The 19,024-nt window shown below is 47.6% G+C and overlaps 1 protein-coding gene across 1 annotated transcript in view; it reads right to left on the reverse strand.

Moving 5' to 3' along the window:
- USH2A (usherin) overlaps positions 1-19,024 on the reverse strand; it is an 837,868-nt gene that overhangs the window by 29,267 nt on the left and 789,577 nt on the right. The window contains exons 66-71 of the mRNA XM_021064292.2: positions 15,718-15,927; positions 12,658-12,896; positions 11,107-11,315; positions 7,586-7,762; positions 5,695-5,778; positions 1,324-1,568 (exon numbers count right to left, since the gene is read on the reverse strand). Of these exons, the coding sequence (XP_020919951.2) occupies positions 1,324-1,568; positions 5,695-5,778; positions 7,586-7,762; positions 11,107-11,315; positions 12,658-12,896; positions 15,718-15,927 (1,164 nt within the window). The remainder of the gene's footprint in view (positions 1-1,323; positions 1,569-5,694; positions 5,779-7,585; positions 7,763-11,106; positions 11,316-12,657; positions 12,897-15,717; positions 15,928-19,024) is intronic.

Raw genomic sequence — 19,024 nt, forward strand, 5'->3', positions numbered from 1 at the left:
CCCCTACCACCTTGGCATGGGCAATCAGAATTTGAGCTGTCCGGGGTGACCGCCAGCTTATAAAGAACCTTCGTGCAAACTGGGAAAAGGAGTCCCCCCAGGCAGGTGCAGCTTTTTTGGGCACAGAATAGGGGGAGCAGACTTGCGCCTGCGGGACTTCGAAATTGTAGCTTGTCCAGGGAGACAGGGTCCCACGTCAGAGTGGGTGGTGGTCCTGGGCTATGAGGAGTCAGTGGCGCAGGGCGTCGGGGCCAAGGACGGATCACTGGCTTCTAGACCCTCCCTCTTTTAGTTCTAGTTCACCAAGTCCCACAGCAACAGAGCCTGTAAGTTCTCCAGGAGATTTCGGCACACAGCTCTCCTCCTCCACCCCGACAACGACGACGTAGCAGAAATGCTCACCCTTGGTGCTCAATAGAATCACTTTTGGAATTAAAAAAAAAGATGGTCAATCCCCAAGCCCCACCCAAAGCCAGTGAAACCAGAACTTCAAGGATAAGGCATCGGCATGGGTATTTTTCGGTATTTTTCTGCCCGTGAGGGCTGCTGGAACAGAACACCATGGACTGGGGGGCGCCTAGAAACAGCAGAAACTTATTTCTCCAGTTCAGAGGTTGGGAAGTCCAAAATCAAGGTGCTGGCAGATGGGGCATCCGGAAGGGGTCTGCTTCCTGGTCCTCACGTGGTGGGAGGGACAAGGCAGCTCTCTGGGGGTCCCTTTGATGAAGGCACTAATCCCTCCTAAGGGCTCCATCCTCATGACCTCATGGCTTCCCAAAGGCCCTACTGCCAGACACCATCACACGCGGGATTCGAGTTTCAACATCTGAATTTTCACTATTATTTTTTGCCTTTTAGGGCCTCAACCGCGGCATATGGACGGTCCCAGGTAGAGGGGTCAAATCGGAGCTATAGCGGCCAGCCTGCATCACAGCTCACAACAGCGTGGGATCCAAGGCTTGTCTTCCAACTGCACCACAGTTCACGGCAACACCGGATCCTCGACCTCTGAGCGAGGCCAGGGATCGAACCAGCATCCTCATGGATACTAGTCAGATCCGATTCCTCTGTGCCACAACGGAACTGCTCAACCCCTGAATTTCGGGGAGACACAAACCTTCCTTCTATGGCACCAGGCGATTCTAAGAGGCAGCGAGCGCTGGGAATGCGCTTCTAGGGTCGGCCCCCCCCTGGTCCCCACCTTTATCCAGACGTAACCCCGTCATCCGGCCCCTTGTTACTGTGGCTCTGAAAATGTTTCCCTCTAAACAGTAACATAGTTCCAGTGCAGGGCTAGGGAAAGGGGCCCCTTTAGAGACATACCATGTGGGTGTCCCCCGGCGGGCAGGCATTCAGCGGGGACATCCTCTTCGCAAGAGGCACCAAGGGAGGCCTCTCTCGGATATACGGTTCCCTGCGGAGTTTCCTCTGCAGAATCAGGGACAGGAAGACGGCCAGCAAGAGCAGGCCCAGCACCGCCATCAACACGATGAACCACAGCTGGCTGCACAGGTCCGTGCCTTTGCTCCCGGGTCCCTTCTTTCCTCCAGGAGTGGTCAGCACCAGGCCTGCGAACACCCGGGGACAGCACAGGGAAACGCTCGGTCAGAAGGCAGTTGGGCGATTTCTTGCCCTGTCGTTCGGCAGTCCGTGGGAAAGGCATTCAGAGCAGGTTGTCTCCTAGTAGGCGGTGGCCCTTGTGTTCCGGCTGGGGCCGTGGTACCGTGGGCGGGTGGCTTGAAGGAGAAGCCCACAGCCCTCAGGGGACCTTCGGACACCCCTCAGGCTGGATTCTGCAGCTGCCTCGGCTTCCTGGGCAAGACAGGCGGAGGGGCATTGAGGGGATTTTAAGAGAGTTCCCAAAGGAGCCTTGGGGAAGGCCTGCTTCACAGCCGTGGGCCCTGGGCGCACAGCCCTTTCCAGGCTCCCAGGAGGGGCTGGAGCCCCTGCTAATATCGCCATGGAGACCCCATCACATACACAGTCAATGGGGTGTGGGCCCAGGGCCCCCCTGCTTCATACAACAGCCCTGTTCCTGCGAGGTTTTGTGCAAGCTGGGTTTTTAGACATCGGGTCCCATGATCCACGGTGATATCAATGGCCTGCGCTTGCTCCCGCGTGGTCTTTACACTTCTCATGCCCCGGCCTCCCTGTTAAGAGGCGAAAGCTCTGCGGGGAATCACTCAGCTTCCTAGCGATGGAAATCCTTTAGCGACAGGACCCCTGCCTTTGGATTTCATTCAGGTGTTCGGGGTTCAGTCGAGGTGTTTTTTGTTTTTTTTTTTAATTGTCTTTTTAGGGCCGCACCCCATGGCATATGGAAGTTCCCAGGCTAGGGGTTGAATTGGAGCTGTAACTGCCAGCCTACGCGACAGTCACATGGGAACAACATGGGATCCAAGCGGCATCTGTAACCTACACCACAGCTCACGGCAACTCTGGATCCTTAACCCACTGAGCAGGGTCAGGGATCAACCTGAGTCCTCCTGGATACTAGCCAGGTTCATGAACCACTGAGCCACAACAGGAACTCCCAATGTGATTTTCTGCACGCGAGGCTGATAGAACTAACTGACGTCTAATGAGCGTGTCCCCTGTGCCGCTCCCTGTACCAAGTAAGGGCTTTTCTGGGATGAAGGACTGGGTGATGGGGAGCAGAAGGACTGTCAAGCCCATGGATGGAGGGACAGTGGAATGAGCCAGACAGACATGGAAAGGCTTACGGGACCGCTGCAGGACGGCGTAAGGCCCTGGAATCAGGGGTCAGCCTGGCAATCTGAGCTGGGGAGGGGCTCAGAGACCGTCTCCAGCCCAGCCCCTTGCTGGGGCCAGCTCAGAAGCCTCTGGATCCACCTGCAGGCTGGCACATGCCAGAGAGCCAGGGAGCTGTTCTTCTAAAGCCAATGTTCACGGCCAGGAGGGAGAAGGACGGACAGACACAGCTGCGCATGCCCACAGGCTCTGCAGACAGCCTGCCCCTTTTCAGCACCTCAAGGACCCAATGGGCCTGCCCGACCCATCACACCTGCATTCTCGGGGACAGCGAGCGGAAGTGGTTTGCCCTGGGCTGAGGACATTTAAGGGAGGGAGGAAAGATGACCAATATTTGAACTCCCCGAGGCGAGGGACACTGTTGTGCCAACCCTACCTCTACTCCTGATAGCTCTGTCCTTCAAAAAGTCCCTCTGCCTCTCTGGACCTCTGCTGCCTCATCTCTGAAATGAAGAGTTGGCGTCCAGGCTCTGATCACCCTCCAGCAGGTGGGAATTCTAATTAGCAACCAGTGCATGTTGTTTGATTGAAAAAAATAAACACTGTGGTTGGTTACGTGCTAGAAGCGTCGGGTTTCCTCTGTGTGGGACCTGGGGCTGTAACTGCAGAAACGGATCTGACGGGCCCAGTGGACCCCTCTGCTCTGGAGGACACAGGGGAAGCCTTAACCGGGAGAGGGCCCTCCGAACAGGATGGAGGGAGATGAGGTCTGTGCGACTTTCCTGCTTGAAGGCTGACTTCAAGGAGAGGGAACAGAAACATTTTTAAAATTCTGTCCTAAAAATTAAAGGTGACGACGGGGATTAGTTGGACAGCAGGCCTTGGAATTTTCCCGAACTTCACATGGTCCTCGGTCTTCCTTCTCTCATCAGTGAAACTTCAGTTTGTATTCATCAACCAACAGGAGACTTCAGCTCTGTTACGAAGAGCTTGAAATTAAGACAGGATGGCGTCTCTTTTCTCTGCTCTGTGCCCTTTTGTTTGAAGGGCCTCCGCTCATCAAGTAGGAGGTTCATGGTCAGGGCGGGGAATCCCCATGGTGGGACCTTGACTCCAAAGAAAAACCCACTGCGGAGCTGGAGTCAGAGCAAGTCTCTCCGTGTTAATGGCCTGTCTCCAGGGAAGGCTTACCTCCCATTGACCCAGGGGATGGGACTGGGAGATTTAGAAGGTGGATCCATCTAGGTTATGTGGTTTGACTCAAAGCGCGGTCCTGCTCCCGGCATCAGAATCACTGGGCTCCTGTCGTGGCTCAGTGGTGAACGAACCCAAGTAGGAACCATGAGGTTGCGGGTTCGATCCCTGGCCTTGCTCAGTGAGTTAAGGATCCGGTGTTGCCATGAGCTCTGATGTAGGTCACAGATGTGGCTTGGATCTGGCATTGCTATGGCTCTGGTATAGGCTGGTGGCTACAACTCCGATTAGAACCCTAGCCAGGGAACCTCCATGTGCCATGGGCACGGCCCTAGAAAAAAAAAAATCTGGCATTGCCGTGAGCTATGGTGTAGGTCGCAGACTTGCCTCGGATCCCATGTTGCTGTGGCTGTGGTGTAGGCTGGCAGCTACAGCTCCAATTCGACCCCTAGTCTGGGAACTTCCAAAAATCACTGGGCAGAACTGGTTTAAAGAGCAAATTCCTGGGCCCTTCTGAGTCTCTTCCAGGGGCCCAGAAACTATGTAATAAATGATCACACTGGGCTAAGTCCATCTCCACTTACATTTGGGAACCACTGGTAAAGAAAAATCACGGGTCTGAAGTCAACAGCAACAACAAAACCCACCTTCAAGTTCTCATCTTAGCAATGAGCTTGGTGGGGGGTGGGGGGGATTCTTGGGCAAGGTCTGATTTTGCTCAGGTCTCCATCTGTCCGATTGTGAAAACACTGGGGTTCCTAAAAGAGGCCAGATAAGGTCTGCTCTACCCCACAGCTGCTAGTCAATGAGATAGACTATGTGTTAGGTGTTGTCAGAAATTTTACATGGCATCCAGACACGTGAAGCCTGGAAACACAGAATAATAGTTTCTTATTTTTACAGATTGAGGGTGACTTCGGTGATAACATATATTTATACATATATATAATATATATATATATATATACACACAACATATACAGGTACACACACACACACACACACACTTGTGTTTCCAAATTTTTAGATCTGTTTTTTTAAAAAAATAAGCCACACACTTGATACAACATTATGTAACTGGACTTTAAACTAGGGTATATGCCCCTCTTCTGCTTTAATGGAAAAGGTCTGGCATTTCTCTAACTCACTCTTTGACGTTGTAAAGTATTCTCTCGATTAGATTCAAAGATTATGGGTGGAGCTCAATTTAAAAGATGCTCCGTTAAAAATTGCAATTTCATCACGTCGCCTACATTGCTTGGTCTGAGCAGTCCATCCATAATCTTTTACACACAGAAATTTCCCAAATTCACCATTTTAGGCTCTGAATCTGGAATATTATCATTAGGAGCATTGGAGTATTTTCTTTTTTCTTCTGATCTCCTTCCTCTGACTTCCTCGATAAACTCACTTTTTTTTTTTTTTTTTTTGGCAAACATATTCCTAGAGCTCTTTGTTGAGGGAGTTTGTGGTTAGGAGAGAAATTTAGTCACATTGCTCCATCAACAATTTAATGATTTTGCTTTTTAAGGGTATACCCTGACTCCTTGGCTCATATAAGGTTCATGAGGAACTTTTGTGATTGTGATGATATGAACCTAACACAATTTCTTCCACAGAGTCTAGGCCAAGATGCATGTAAGTTATACACGTATAAGAAAGGTTTGGGTAAACAAACACTCATGTATGAACAAGCATAAGTGTGTACAGACAAACCAGTGTATGTTTCCTTAGGAAGATGAGTAGATCCTACATTTACTATAATTTGATAATAATTTACATATTTACCAGATCCAGTAGAGGTGGCATATTGGATCAAAGGTGTCTTTACACTTCCTTCATCTGTAATGCAGGTGACCTGGAAAAAGAAAGCTGGACAAAAGATAAATGACTGTTATTCAACATCTACAAATAGTGGGCACAGTTTCAGAAAAGCAGTGTACTACAGCATGAGAAAGTCTGAAAATAGGATTTCACAGCAAGTTGTGAGGTTTTACCTACTATGCAAACTTATTTCTAACTTAAAAAACTAGAAAAAACAGCAGCGGTCATTCCTGTGATCCTGGCACTTAAATAAGTAACAGAACTAAAGACGTTTCGAGATTATATAGCCAAGGAAAGGAATTATGAGATAATACAGTGTATCTTGTTCTGCATACAATCTGATCATGTTTTTTCAAAACATAAGTTCCTTTCACTGGGTGACCCAGAGTTTCTTTCTGAGGAGGAGTGTTCAAAAGGGATCTTGGGGGAGCTCCTGTCGTGGCACAGCAGTAACGAACCCACCTAGGACCCATGAGGATGCGGCCTCACTCAGTGGGTTAAATGACCCTGCATTGCTGTGGCTGTGGGGTAGTCGGGCAGCTGCAGCTCCGATTCACCCCTAGCCTGGGAACTTCCATAGGCCATGGGTGTGGCCCCTAAAAAAAAAAAAAAAAGCAACCCTCCACAAAAAACAAAACAAAACAAAAAAAAAACCAAAAACGGATCTTGGAAATCAAATGGTCTAAATATCTCTTCCAGGAGCCAGGACTCTGAGGGAAGTGAGTCCTGTAAGGTCACACAGATGGCTAGAGGTCTGGCCAGGAGCACTACCCAGCTCTCCCAGCTGTCAGGCCATCTCCCCTCACAAGCTGCCCAGGCGACCAAGAACCGTGACCACGAAAATGTGTGGCTGAATGGTTGTAAAAATGTAATTGGTAAGTTTCACAGACTATAAATGCAAAGCTGGAGCTCACTTTTACCTGCACCTTTCAGCCAAAATAAACAGTGGCTATTTTCAAGGAAATAATAAATCTATGGGGTAGAAATATTTTTATCAAATTGGTGTGGTACATACATAGTTCATAATTCATCAAAATACACTACTGTAGGGAGTTCCCATCGTGGCTCAGTGGTTATGGAACCAGACCAGTATCCATGACGACTCGGGTTCAATTCCTGGCCTCGCTCAGTAGGTTAAGGATCCAGCATTGCCCTGAGCTGTGCTGTAGGTCGGTTGCAGACGTGGCTCAGATCCCACGTTGCTGTGGCTGTGGGGTCGGCTGGCAGCGGCAAATTCGACTGGACCCCTAGCCTGGGAACCTCCATATGTCGTGGGTGCAGCTCTGAAAGGACAACAAACAAAAAACAAACAAAAAAACAAGACCACACTACTGTATGTACCAAAAAATAGAAGCAGTTATTAGAACTGATAATTTAAAAAAATTGAAGTATAATCGCATATAGCATTAGTTTTAGTTGTACAACATAATAGTTCAATATTTGAACAAACTGTGAAATAATCATTAAATGTTTCGTTACCCTCTAATAATTGACAGATATTTTTTACATGTACCCAGAGTAACTAAACTCCAATTTGTGTGACTAAGACAAAATTTATATATATGTGTATATATATGTGTGTATTTCCGTTTAGATGGATTCTTGGGTGAACGCTCTCTCTCTAGGGACCACCGCCTGCGCTCCGGTCCTGTTCCTTCCTGGGGACCCTCAGGTCAGCGGCGTCTGTGCTGCAACCAGACCGACCTTAAACGCAGGGCATCAGGGGCAGGCGGGAGTCCTGATGGACGCGGAGCGGTGGCTTTTCCGCGAGACGTGGCCGCTGACCTCAGAACGTGTTGCGGATGAACCCCTGCGGGTCCCCCTCCAGCCCGACCTCTGGGGGCGGGACACTCACTTTTGTCCGCGGTCCTGGGGATGCAGAGGGCGGTGTCCGATCCACGGTACACGCGCTGCCCCCCATCGGTCAGGACGAACTCCTGCAGCCGCCCGTTCAGCAGGAAGGAGCCGCTCCAGTCCACACACACCACCGACAGATTGCTGTCCACGGAGAACGGGGCGAGGTACTGGGGCACTGTGGGGGCAAGGATGTATGTTCTGAAAATAGCTGGAAGGAGGCTGGAAGTTCTAGAAATAGTTGGGAGAAAGGGGAAGTTCCAAAAGCACTGGTGGGGTGTGGGGTGGGGGTGGGGGTTCGGGCGCCCATGCGGGCACGCGCTTAAGTGCTTTTTATTTCAAAATGTGAGCAAGTATTTTTTTGGTCGTGCTGGAACCCTTCATCTTTCCTTTACTGCTTAAAGAAAAACCTGGCACTGGGCATGAAAAGAAAACCAGTGGGAACGTGTGTGAAATGCTTTCTCAGCAAGGTTGCACCTGCTATCTTAAAAAAAAAAAAATCAATGGAGAATAGTGTTTTATGAAATAAAACTATTAACATACAATGGTTCTGCTCACCAGCATAACCCCGGAGCTCATATCTTGTTGCATTTTCCTTCTTTTAACAGGTAAAGTATCCTTAACACTATTAACTACAGTGCATAGCTATTTTTCATATCAAATCAATATTTATTGCTACAAAGCCCCAAGGACTAGATGAAGTTAATATATTTTTTTTCTCCAAACCAAACTGCTTAGATGGTGAATTATGTTCTTTTGGCACCCATTTATTTTTAAAGCTTTTTCTTGAGCCGTTGGTTTGTTTTCTGAGATAGTTAAAAAGCCTTGCAAATAGCAATCCGGGTATCATAATTCATTGCCCTGACTAATCAATCAATAGCATAGTACATTAGTATATAATCAAGCTCAGGTCTCCTAAGTATTATATCAGGTAGAGAAGCGACTTTGTGTGCATTTAACAGGAATGTTGCCTTTTCATTTTTCAGCTCCTCACTAAAATAAAGAAAGAACCGTCTTTCACTGAGGCTTCTCTTTTAATGAATAATTTTTGTAGCAACATGAAGGGACATCATCTCATCTCGTCAAAAGTCAGCAGAGATTTATTTCATGAGATCTCGTTTTCTCCAAAATAATCAATACATTTATCACAGCATTAAGATCCATCTCTACACGTGAAATTGGCTTTTAAGAAAAGAGTGAGTGGTGGAAATTAATGGGGTATCATTTTTCTTTAAGAATTAAATCCGGAGTTCCCGTCGTGGCTCAGTGGTTAATGAACCCAACTGGTATCCATGAGGACGCAGGTTCCCGATCCCTGGCCTCAATCAGTGGGTTAAGGATCCAGCGTTGCTGTGAGCCCTGGTGTAGTTTGCAGATACAGCTCATATCTGGCATTGCTGTGGGTGTGGCATAGGGTGGCAGCTACCTACAGCTTCAAATGGGCCCCTAGTCTCAGAACCTCCATATGCCGCAGATGTGGCCCTAAAAAGACAAAAAGACAAAAAAAAAAAATTAAACCCATCTGTTGTTGATATGAGGAAATATAACAAAATAAGGGATAATTATGCTTTTGTGATCCTAAGATTCCACCATGAAGACAAATTTGATTCTCATCTTTTAAGATATTTTCATAAAGCCATAGGAAAATTTTTCTGCAGATACCGAAACAAGAGCTAACAAACCCTCTTTAAAGACTGTTTTTCTATGGAGTTCCTGTCATAGAGCAGCGGAAACAAGTCCCACTAGGAACCACGAGGTTGGGGGTTCGATCCCTGGCCTCGCTCAGTGGGTTAAGGATCTGGCATGGCTGCGGCTGTGGTGTAGGCTGGCAGCTGTAGCTCCGATTAGACCCCTAGCCTGGGAACCTCCATATGCCTCGGGTGTGGCCCTAAAAATCAAAAATAAATAAATAAATAAATAAAGACTGTTTCTCTACAGCAAATGTGCCTGGTATCACCGTGGATCATAACATTGTGTCTGTGGCTTCGCTCTGCACTTATTTCAGTAGATTCCCACCCCCACCCCCCAGCGTAGCGCCACCAATAAAGAGGAAGCTTGTAAATATCAGGAAAATAGAAAGACAGGGGCTTTATCTGCCTTGTAGGATTTGGAGATTTTTATGAGGAAAAAAGGTGATCAAACAATCAAAATAGTCAGGAATAATGAATTTGGAGACAGAAAAATGTTAACAGCTACTATGACAATAAAGTAATAGCAGGCGGGTATAATACTTGATGGACTTTCATTTAATCCTCAAAACAGTCTTGGAAGAAGTCGCTCTTATTTTTCAGGTGAGGACTAAGGTTTAGAGAGATGAAATAACTTGCTTAACGTTCCCAGCTGGTCAGAAACCAAGGATGTGAACTCAGACCTGCTTAACTCCAAGCCCATGTTGTTTGGTTATAAACCGTACCCATTTATTTAAAGGAAGCACAATTTCCTCATCCACTTTATTTTATTTTTTGGCTGTACCCATGGCATGTGGAAGCTCCCAGGCCAGGGATCGAACCTGCGCCACAGCAGGAACCCGAGTGACGGCGCTGCGTCCTTAACCCACGGAGCCACCAGGGAACTCCAGGCTAATTCCCTTTATGGGTGTGCCCCAGGAGGGAGCTGGCTTTCAGAAATTTGGTGACTTGGTAATAAAAAGCAGCCACTATTAAAAAGTGATACACACCCAAATAAATTATATTAAAACAAAGGTAAGAAATATGAAAACTTTGTAACTTAATGATTTCACTGCGTTTTCACATCTATGCTCTTCAGGCTGTTAGCATCTACTCTGTCTGGACGGTGGAAACATTACACGATGCAGGACCACCTCTTCCCAGCTCTGCGTTCAGTGTTCTCACGCTGGCAACTTGAAATCAGCCAAGTGGGAGTATTTCCATCTGGAAATCGGCAAGCCCTTCAGATCAGCACATTTTTCTCTCAAGGAGGCCTGTTGTTAAACATTTACACCTCACTTCTGCTTTTCCACTGAAGGTAGAATGCAGGCAGAGGAGGGAGAAAATGCTCCGAATGCTTCTCCAGCCCCTTTTCTGAGTGTCCATGTGATCCCATTTATCGAAAATTGCTGACACTATTTTCTTTCTTTTCCAGCACATGGAGGCTCCCAGGCTAGGAGTCGAATCGGAGTGACAGCGACTGGTCTACACCACAGCCACAGCAACGCAGGATCCAAGCCGCGTCTCTGGCCTACACCACAGCTCAAGGCAATGCCAGACCCTTAACCTGCTGAGCAAGGCCGGGGATCAAACCCGAAACCTCATGGTTCCTAGTCGGATTTGTTTGGGCTGCCCCACAACTGGAGCGCCCCCCAAATTCACTCTCGATATCCATATTATTAAATCCCATGGGCATTTTTTTCCGCAATAGTCATCTTCACTGATGTCTCCATGGCTTCATTGGAATCGAACACCTAATCCTCTCAGCAGACTCCTTCCCCCTACCTCTCAGGACAGGCACCTCCCCGTCTGCCCTCCATCCCTTTGCCTAAAGAGGACAACCACGTCTACTCACATTCTCTTTGGGTGGCGAAGCTGACCCACTCGGAGGCCGTGCTCCCCACCTCGTTGTGGGCCAGCAGCCTCAGCTCGTAGCTGGTGTAGGGCTGGAGACCCCCGAGGCTGGCTCTCCGCGCTGGCCCGGTGTACTTTGTCTCTGGCTGGCTGGGGGTACAGCGGGTGGCTGAATCTGGAGGGCAAGCCACGTCGAGCTGGAGCTCATAGCTGGAATGAGAATGGGCACATGAGGACAAAGAGCACAGGCGCTCCATCCGGTATTCGGCAATAACCTATCTGGAAAAAGAATCCGAGAAAAAATGAATGTGTCTATTTGTACAACTCGGTCACTTTGCTGTACACCCGAAACGAATACAACATGGTAAAGCAACGATCCTCCAACAAAATAAAAAAATAAGTACAGTAAGGAGTTTCCATCTTGGCACAGTGGAAACGAATCCAACTAGGAACCATGAGGTTGCAGGTTCGATCCTTGGCCTCGCTCAGTGGGTTAAGGATCCGTCCATGAGCTGTGGTGTAGGTCGCAGATGTAGCTCGGATGTGGCGTGGCTGTGGTTGTGGTGTCGGCTGGTGGCTGCAGCTCCGATTAGACCCCTAGCCTGGGAGCCTCCACATGCCATGGGAGAGGCCCTAAAAAGCAAAAAAAAAAAAAAAAAGTACACTAAAAATAAATTTAAAAAGAGAGAAAACAGGCAAGGGGATTAGTTGAACACTGTTTTAAACTTGGAGATATCTTGAGAGAAGACATTTTGATTTCACTGAACTACCAGCTCTTTAAAATCCTCATTTGTGGGCAACTGCTCTCAGAAACACTTTATTTAATGTTGTTGAAAATGGGCAACAGATGTAACCAGAGAAACGCTGACAGAAGTCACATGTATACACAGAAGGCATATGCCACCCAGCAGCCAGGAACCCTTGTTGGTAGAAATATTTCTCTCTTTTTAGAGGGGACTTGATAAAATTGTTCTCTGCTGAAAATAAAGAATATTTTTTCCCCTCCAGATTATTTTGAGTGAAATAACTTCTTTGTCCTTTCAAACAGTGGTTCCTTATGACATTTTAAATTAGATCAAAGAAATTGTGATTTAGCAGCAAGAAGTTTCGGTACCTTCCAGCCTAGCCCGGTAGAGGGAGAAATTCTAGTGAACCACGAGGGGGCGCACGTTCTTGCAATGAGTGGAAACACAGTGCCTACTGTTTCTTATTTAAAGATAATTTGGGGAGTTCCCCGATGGCCTAGTGGTTAAGGACCTGCATTGTCACCGCTGTGGCTTGGGTCACTGCTGTGGTGCAGGTGTGATTCCTGGCCCGGGGAACGTCTGCATGCCCTGTGCCTAGCCAAAAATAAATAAACAAACGAAGACAATTGTGCTGTTCAACTTCCTACACTTAGTTGATTTGGGGATGGACACACTTTGCAACGTTACCACTGGGATAATTTATTTGTCTCTTTTGCTACAGAACAAGCAGCAAGGCCTCCTTGGGGAGGTCCAGGCAGCTGCAAGTCTGCGTGCATATCTTATTTGCGTTTTGTGGTCCACAGTACCTTAGAATGACACCGTTGGGGAACAGCGGGGCATTCCACTGGAAGGAGGCTGTCCTGGAGGCCAGCGTCTGGATTTGGGGAGGGGACAGTCCCGAAGGTGGAGCGGGAGGAGTTCTCAGCTCTGCTGTCGGCCCTTTGCTGCAACAGTTGAAGCAGGTGCAGGCCTCCAGCCCGATGGAGTAGGTGGTGAAGGGCTGCAGGCCGTGAAGCGTCTGCTGGGTGGCCAGGCCTTCGGACAGCTGTCGGAGGAGAGAGACGATTAGATGGGGCCAGGTCACACGTCACGGACAGATGGGACCACACCTTCTATGAAGAGGGGGCCGCCTGGTTCCTCTGGGAGATGCACCATGGTGTCCAGCATGGTATTTGCCTCAGGAAGAGCCAAGCCAGCTGGAGAGGTGTGGCTTAAACATGCCGAAAAAAATGCAACCAGATAACAGAAGTTTGAGGCAGCAGGATAGAAATCACAAGGTACCGTGTGGTCTGCTACCATAGAAAGATACTAGAGGAGTTCCCATTGTGGCACAGCAGAAACGAATCTGACTAGAAACCATGTTCTGGGTTCGATCCCCGGCCTCGCTCAGTGGGTTGAGGATCCGGTGTTGCCGTGAGCTGTGGTGTGGGTCACAGATGCTGCTCGGATCCCGCATTGCTGCGGCTGTGGCTGTGGCTGGCGGCTGTAGCTCCAATTAGACCCCAGCCTGGGAACCTCCAAATGCCCCTGGTGTGGCCCTAAAAAGGCAAAAGACAAAAAAGAAAGAAAGAAAGGAAGATAATAGAAAATGGCACAACACGCACAAACATTGACCAAGCTCTGTGACTTTCAGAATGATGTCTTTTTGAAAAACGAAATCTCTATTGAGTTATATTTCAAAGTCAATGTTCACTAAGGTCCATAGTCTGCCATTGGTACTTATATGTAATTTTTTGTGTCAAAAATCCCCTCAAATCCCCTGAAATCTCAGAGTTGGGTATTTAATAGTTGGGTATTTAAAAATACATACACACACACACACACACACAAGAGTTTTAAGAGTTTGAAAGTCTATTCCTCTAAGGGTGTTGATTTGTATGAAATATAGTTTTTTTCTTCAATTATCTTTGTTGCATTATACATTTTTCGGTTTATCTGTAGCAATTTTTTTTTTAACCTTATTGTGGTTTTTTTTGGCCATGCCCGAGGCATGTGGAAGTTCCAGGGCCAGGGACTGAACTCAGACCACAGCACAGCAACCCAAGATGCTGCATCGACAACATCAGATCCTTAACCCACTGCTCCACAAGGGAACTCCCTTATTGTAGATTTATTCAGTGCTCTTCGGAACAGAAGAGCTCAGAAACTGGAGACTAATTTTCACATTGATATAAGCAACATTCAATTAAGATGAGCTACCTGTTATTTAAAAAATGTGTACATTGCACTCCAAAGAGAAATTACTTTAGTTTATTAATATTATCACTTTACAAGCATGGATAATCAAGGGTTGATTGTATTTACATCATCTATATTTATTGACTACAAAGCCTTGTAGAAAATATGCTAATATTTCTTTAACATTCAATACGACACTTCCTTGCATGCGAGTTGTCTTTTGAAATTGTGTTTCAATACCTGGCACGCTGGCCTCAGAGGATGTCTTCCCATTTGCCAAAACTGTTCCCTAAATTGGTCTAAATAATTTATAAGGTAATACTGGGATGATGGGCGCAATTTCTCTATGAGGTTTGTGTGAACCAAGTATTATAATCTATACTTATTCATGGGAAATGTGAGAGTGACACCAGCTGTCCTGCAGAGAAAGGAGCCTTCCGACCTACCCCCCCGGCTCGCAGCCTTTTCATCAGGGTAACGCGGGCAGCAGTCTAGCTGGTTCTGAGTGTCCTTTCCAGCCAGTGGCTTGGCTGGAACACAGTGTGAAAGATGTTTTTCCTCCACAGTCCATCTTGCTTCCTCCACGTGTCCCCAACGTGTCAGCACACAGACTGGGGAGCAGGGCTCTGCTGAGCTGCTCTGCTCTCCTTTCCAAAGAGTCAGAACTTTCTCCACGTCTGAGAAAGTTCTCCAAAAGCCAAGTCTGAGTTTTCAGGGTGTCGTTAGAGATCGGCTCATGCCCAAAGTGGGGCTTCAAGGATATCCTTTGCTCTGTTTTTCCCCTTTTTCATATTATCATTTACACCATTTGAAACCGAGCAGGGTCCTATGGGGCTCCTGGGCCTCTCTGTCCCCCCTTTCTTGTTTTTAGGGAATAAGCTTCAGCCTCCATGGCCTTCCCTGGGTTCCAAGGGCAGGTTCAAACAGTTTCTGATCAGGGAAGGGAGGGGATGCTGGGACCAGGGTGGAGGAGTCAGGAAACAAAAGTGCAGCCTTGGGGCAGGGTCCTGGTTCCCCCTCAAGCAAGCCACATAACAATATTTTTGAAGCTTCTGCAGAACTAAAATTCCCAACAAATGGAAGGTGTTAACGACTTGATGAAGGAATCTTCATTTCAAAAAGGAAGAGCACCAGAACCAGTCCTGGGGCCGCTAACCACCAGCTTTTTTTTTTTTTTTTGTCTTTTTGCCATTTCTTGGGCCGCTCCCATGGCATATGGAGGTTCCCAGGCTAGGGGCCCTCAAATAGGAGCTGTAGCCACCGGCCTACACCAGAGCCACAGCAACGTGGGATCCGAGCCACGTCTTCGACCCACACCAGAGCTCATGGCAACGCGGGATCGTTAACCCACTGAGCAAGGCCAGGGATCAAACCTGCAACCTCATGGTTCCTCGTTGGATTCGTTAACCACTGAACCACGGTGGGAACTCCTGTCTACAGTCTTAAGTTTCTTACAAGGTTCACAGAAGCCTTCAATACCACCTTCAGTCCTCCTTTCTCAGCGTTTGCATATTTCCTGTGTGCTTCCTAATGCCATTTCTCCACTGAAGGAGACTTTGTGCCACTAAGGTTACGACAGGACAGTTGAGAACAGGTGGATACAAAAGAAGGATCTAGGGGAAGAGAAAGCCAGGGCACCAAGGTTTATTATATGTTTCAAATAAGATGATCAGAATACGGCTGCTCACCAGCGTCTGGGCCCCGCCCGTGTCCTTGGAGAACAGTCTGTAGAGACTGATGATCCCGTTGGGCTTCTGGGGGGCGCTGATGTTGGCCACTGCTTGGGTGGGAGAGACCACGTGGAACGCGGGGGCTCTGAGACCTTCCGGGGGGGCGGGCCCCGTTCTGCAGCGCGTCCAGCGACTGGGGGCTTTTCCGGCGGCATTCACGGCCCAGACCTCCAAGAGAGAGGAATCAATGAGACCCATCAAGAGCGAGACACCCTCAGGTGGCAAAGACGTGGGCCACTCGGAGCAACTGAACACAGCGGAGATCAACCCGGATCTAGCGACTCTGGGATCACGAAAGAGGGCAGGTCCTTCCTCTTTCTGGCCCTTGACCCTGCGAACACAGAGAGGGCCCCCCAGAGCCCGGATTTCGGAAGGCAGCAGGCTGATGGAAGCCTAGTGACAAACGGCCGGACTCTGTGTGGGCTGTGGCGTGGTGACTCTGGCAGCGCCTGCAAACCGACGGATCTGCAGACTCCGTAAAACTCAGCAATTCTTACACCCGGGCCCCACCCCATCTGCATGGAAATTAAATTTTCCTTTCATCAAGGAGGGCATAAACATATGGGAGGAGGGATAATCTTATTTATCAAGCCCCATTTGTATAATTAAACACGAATCTCCTAAAAGGTTGCCTTGGGTCATCATTTGCATGAGTAAGTCATTTGTAGAATGTCAGGTACAATAGACGGAGCGGATGGATGTGCGAGTGGATGGGGTTAAATGAGGCCCAAGAAGAGCCACCGCCGCGGTGATCAATCAGGATGATAGATCTAAACGGCGATGCAAGCAGACGGTCTGCATGTTTAGAGGTAGGCGTCTTCCTCGGTAAGCTGGCGAGTTGTGCAAGTCTAACTTCAGGACATGTCTCCTGTGAATATATACAGACACCCGTACACTCGCACACACAGATACATACATAAATATATGTATAGCATGTATATACACACATATACACATATTACAGTACATATGATATATATTCTATATGTACATTATTTTGTTCTGAGTTTCTTTTTGTCTTTTTGCCATTTCTTGGGCCGCTCCCGTGGCATGCGGAGGTTCCCAGGCTAGGGGTCCCATTGGAGCTGTAGCTGCCAGCCACAGCCACAGCCACAGCAACGCGGGATCCGAGCCGTGTCTGTGACCTACACCACAGCTCACGGCAACGCCGGATCCTTAACCCACTGAGCAAGGCCAGGGATCAAACCCGCAACCTCATGGTTCCTCGTCGGATTTGTTAACCACTGCGCCACGATGGGAACTCCTGTTCTAAGCTTTTAAAGACAAGTCTGGAAAACTTGTTGGATCCTAGACTGTCCACATTCTATGTGTGCTGTGATAAAAGAGCATGAGGAACGTTCAAAATGCGAGATATTTAGAAAACACTGTAGGAGAATATACTTTGCCCTGGGGAGTTTAGTTTCATTTTTGTTCACTTGGCCTTTGCATCCATAATATCTTTAAGAGACTCAATAGCTATTAGAGAGGTTTTCAGTGGTTAGGCCAATTCCCCCCAGGGGTTCCACACCTATGTGGGGAGCAGATTTTTCTGTAAAGGTAAAATTTCTGCTGTTGAATTGCTCTTGGATTGCTGTCACAGGCAAATCTCCGTCCTCTTGCAGACGGGATTGCCAGAAGCCCTGTTTCTCCCCCTTCCCCAGTTGTATTGAGAAGTAATTGACATACTGCCCCATTTTAAAAAGACATAACCTACTTACAAAGCAGCGTCTCCTCTTTTTACAGCTCTGATACATTGCTCTCATTGTTTACATGATAATCACTCACATTTGTATAAATTCTGTACTTGACAAAGCACTTTAGTGAATGCTGGCTGACTTGGTGCTCACCATGTAACCTTGTAAAGTGACCGGAGGATGTATTTTTCGTCGCTTTTACAGAGGAGGAAAGTGAGGCTCTGAAATGGGACTCTCTTGCTCCAGGTGACATAAGTTACAAGAGCTGATGCCAGAAATCTGCCACCAAAACCCTCTTTTACGGCTCTTTCTAGCAAACTGGGTTTCTGATTTTTTGCATGGCATCTGTACCGACAAATATCTCAAGATCACAAATGCTACATGACTTTGCTATAGACAAATACCTGTACTTCTGGATTAGGTAAAAGTCTCTTAGCTTGCAAGGGCAAATAGACATGCCCAGGCTGTTTCAAGGGAAGGAGGTGTGTTTTGATAGACCCAGGGAGGTAAGGAGCAGGAAATAGTCTGGGCAATGGGAGAGCCGGGCTCCTTGAAAACTAGAGTCTGGGGCAGAACACAAGTGCACCTGCTCTTAGCATCCCCTCTGGAATGGTCAAGGTCAGTCTTACCACAGGGAGGGCAGGTGTAGGGGGCAACTGATGAGAGATCAGATGTCAGGAGTCCCCCATACCTTAGTCTGTTCCAGATTAACCCCCTTTGCAGCAAATTTCTTTCCAGGGGCTAGGGGAGCGTTTTTTTTTATGCCACGATGAGTGACAATGTTTGAAAATATTCCCGAGAAAGGGGTGCACGTACTGATATTCAATTCTTTGCCAACAGTAGGGCTTTGATTGTTGATTTCAGGGGATATAGAATTTTAGTAGGGGCCACAATTGATGGAGAAGAAAATGAGGAGGAAAGGGCACCTGGGCATGAGAAAATAAAAATTCAGCAACTTGCCAGTTAATTACGGAGTGCCACAGCTTTTTAATGCTGGTCTTGGCAGATAGGATGGAACCTCACGCCTCTCTGCATTGCCCGGGCTTTTACTATTTCCAAAATGTCATTTATTCCATTGTATTTTAAAACACTCAAGTCTCAATAATCTGGTGTTTTGCTGTATTTCCTTGGAAACATCCTCTTCTAAAAACCAGGCAATACCCAATTCCATCAGTACCTGGGAATGAAGGTATTTGGGTCTAGTGTCTTTTGTCTTTGACAGGAGACCTTCACATTCCAGGGCTTTTCTCCGAGCCTTTCTTTTTAGTATTCAATCAATTTGAGATCAAAATAGCATTCATATAAATCAACGTGCTTATGCAAAGCAGGAGCAGCCTATTTACATGAGCTCCTCTGAAAATGAAAGCAGTTGCAATGAAGAGACAGCTGTGATGATGAAGCATCATGGACTTCACCAAACCTGGACCAAAGGCAGTGTCTCTCCTACCAAATCACCCGAAGGAAAGGAAAAGGAAACTGCCAGTGATATTCTTTCTCTCTCTCTGTTGAGGTCAAAAGTCCTTTCTCCAAACGTCTTGGTGGATTTTTGTCCAAGTCCAGCTAAGCAAGAG

This window comes from Sus scrofa, chromosome 10 (genome assembly GCF_054392235.1).
Source record: "Sus scrofa isolate SSC_HxYL_T2T_F1_AM1 chromosome 10, Sscrofa_HxYL_maternal_Yorkshire_Landrace_v2.0, whole genome shotgun sequence".
NCBI lineage: Eukaryota > Metazoa > Chordata > Mammalia > Artiodactyla > Suidae > Sus > Sus scrofa.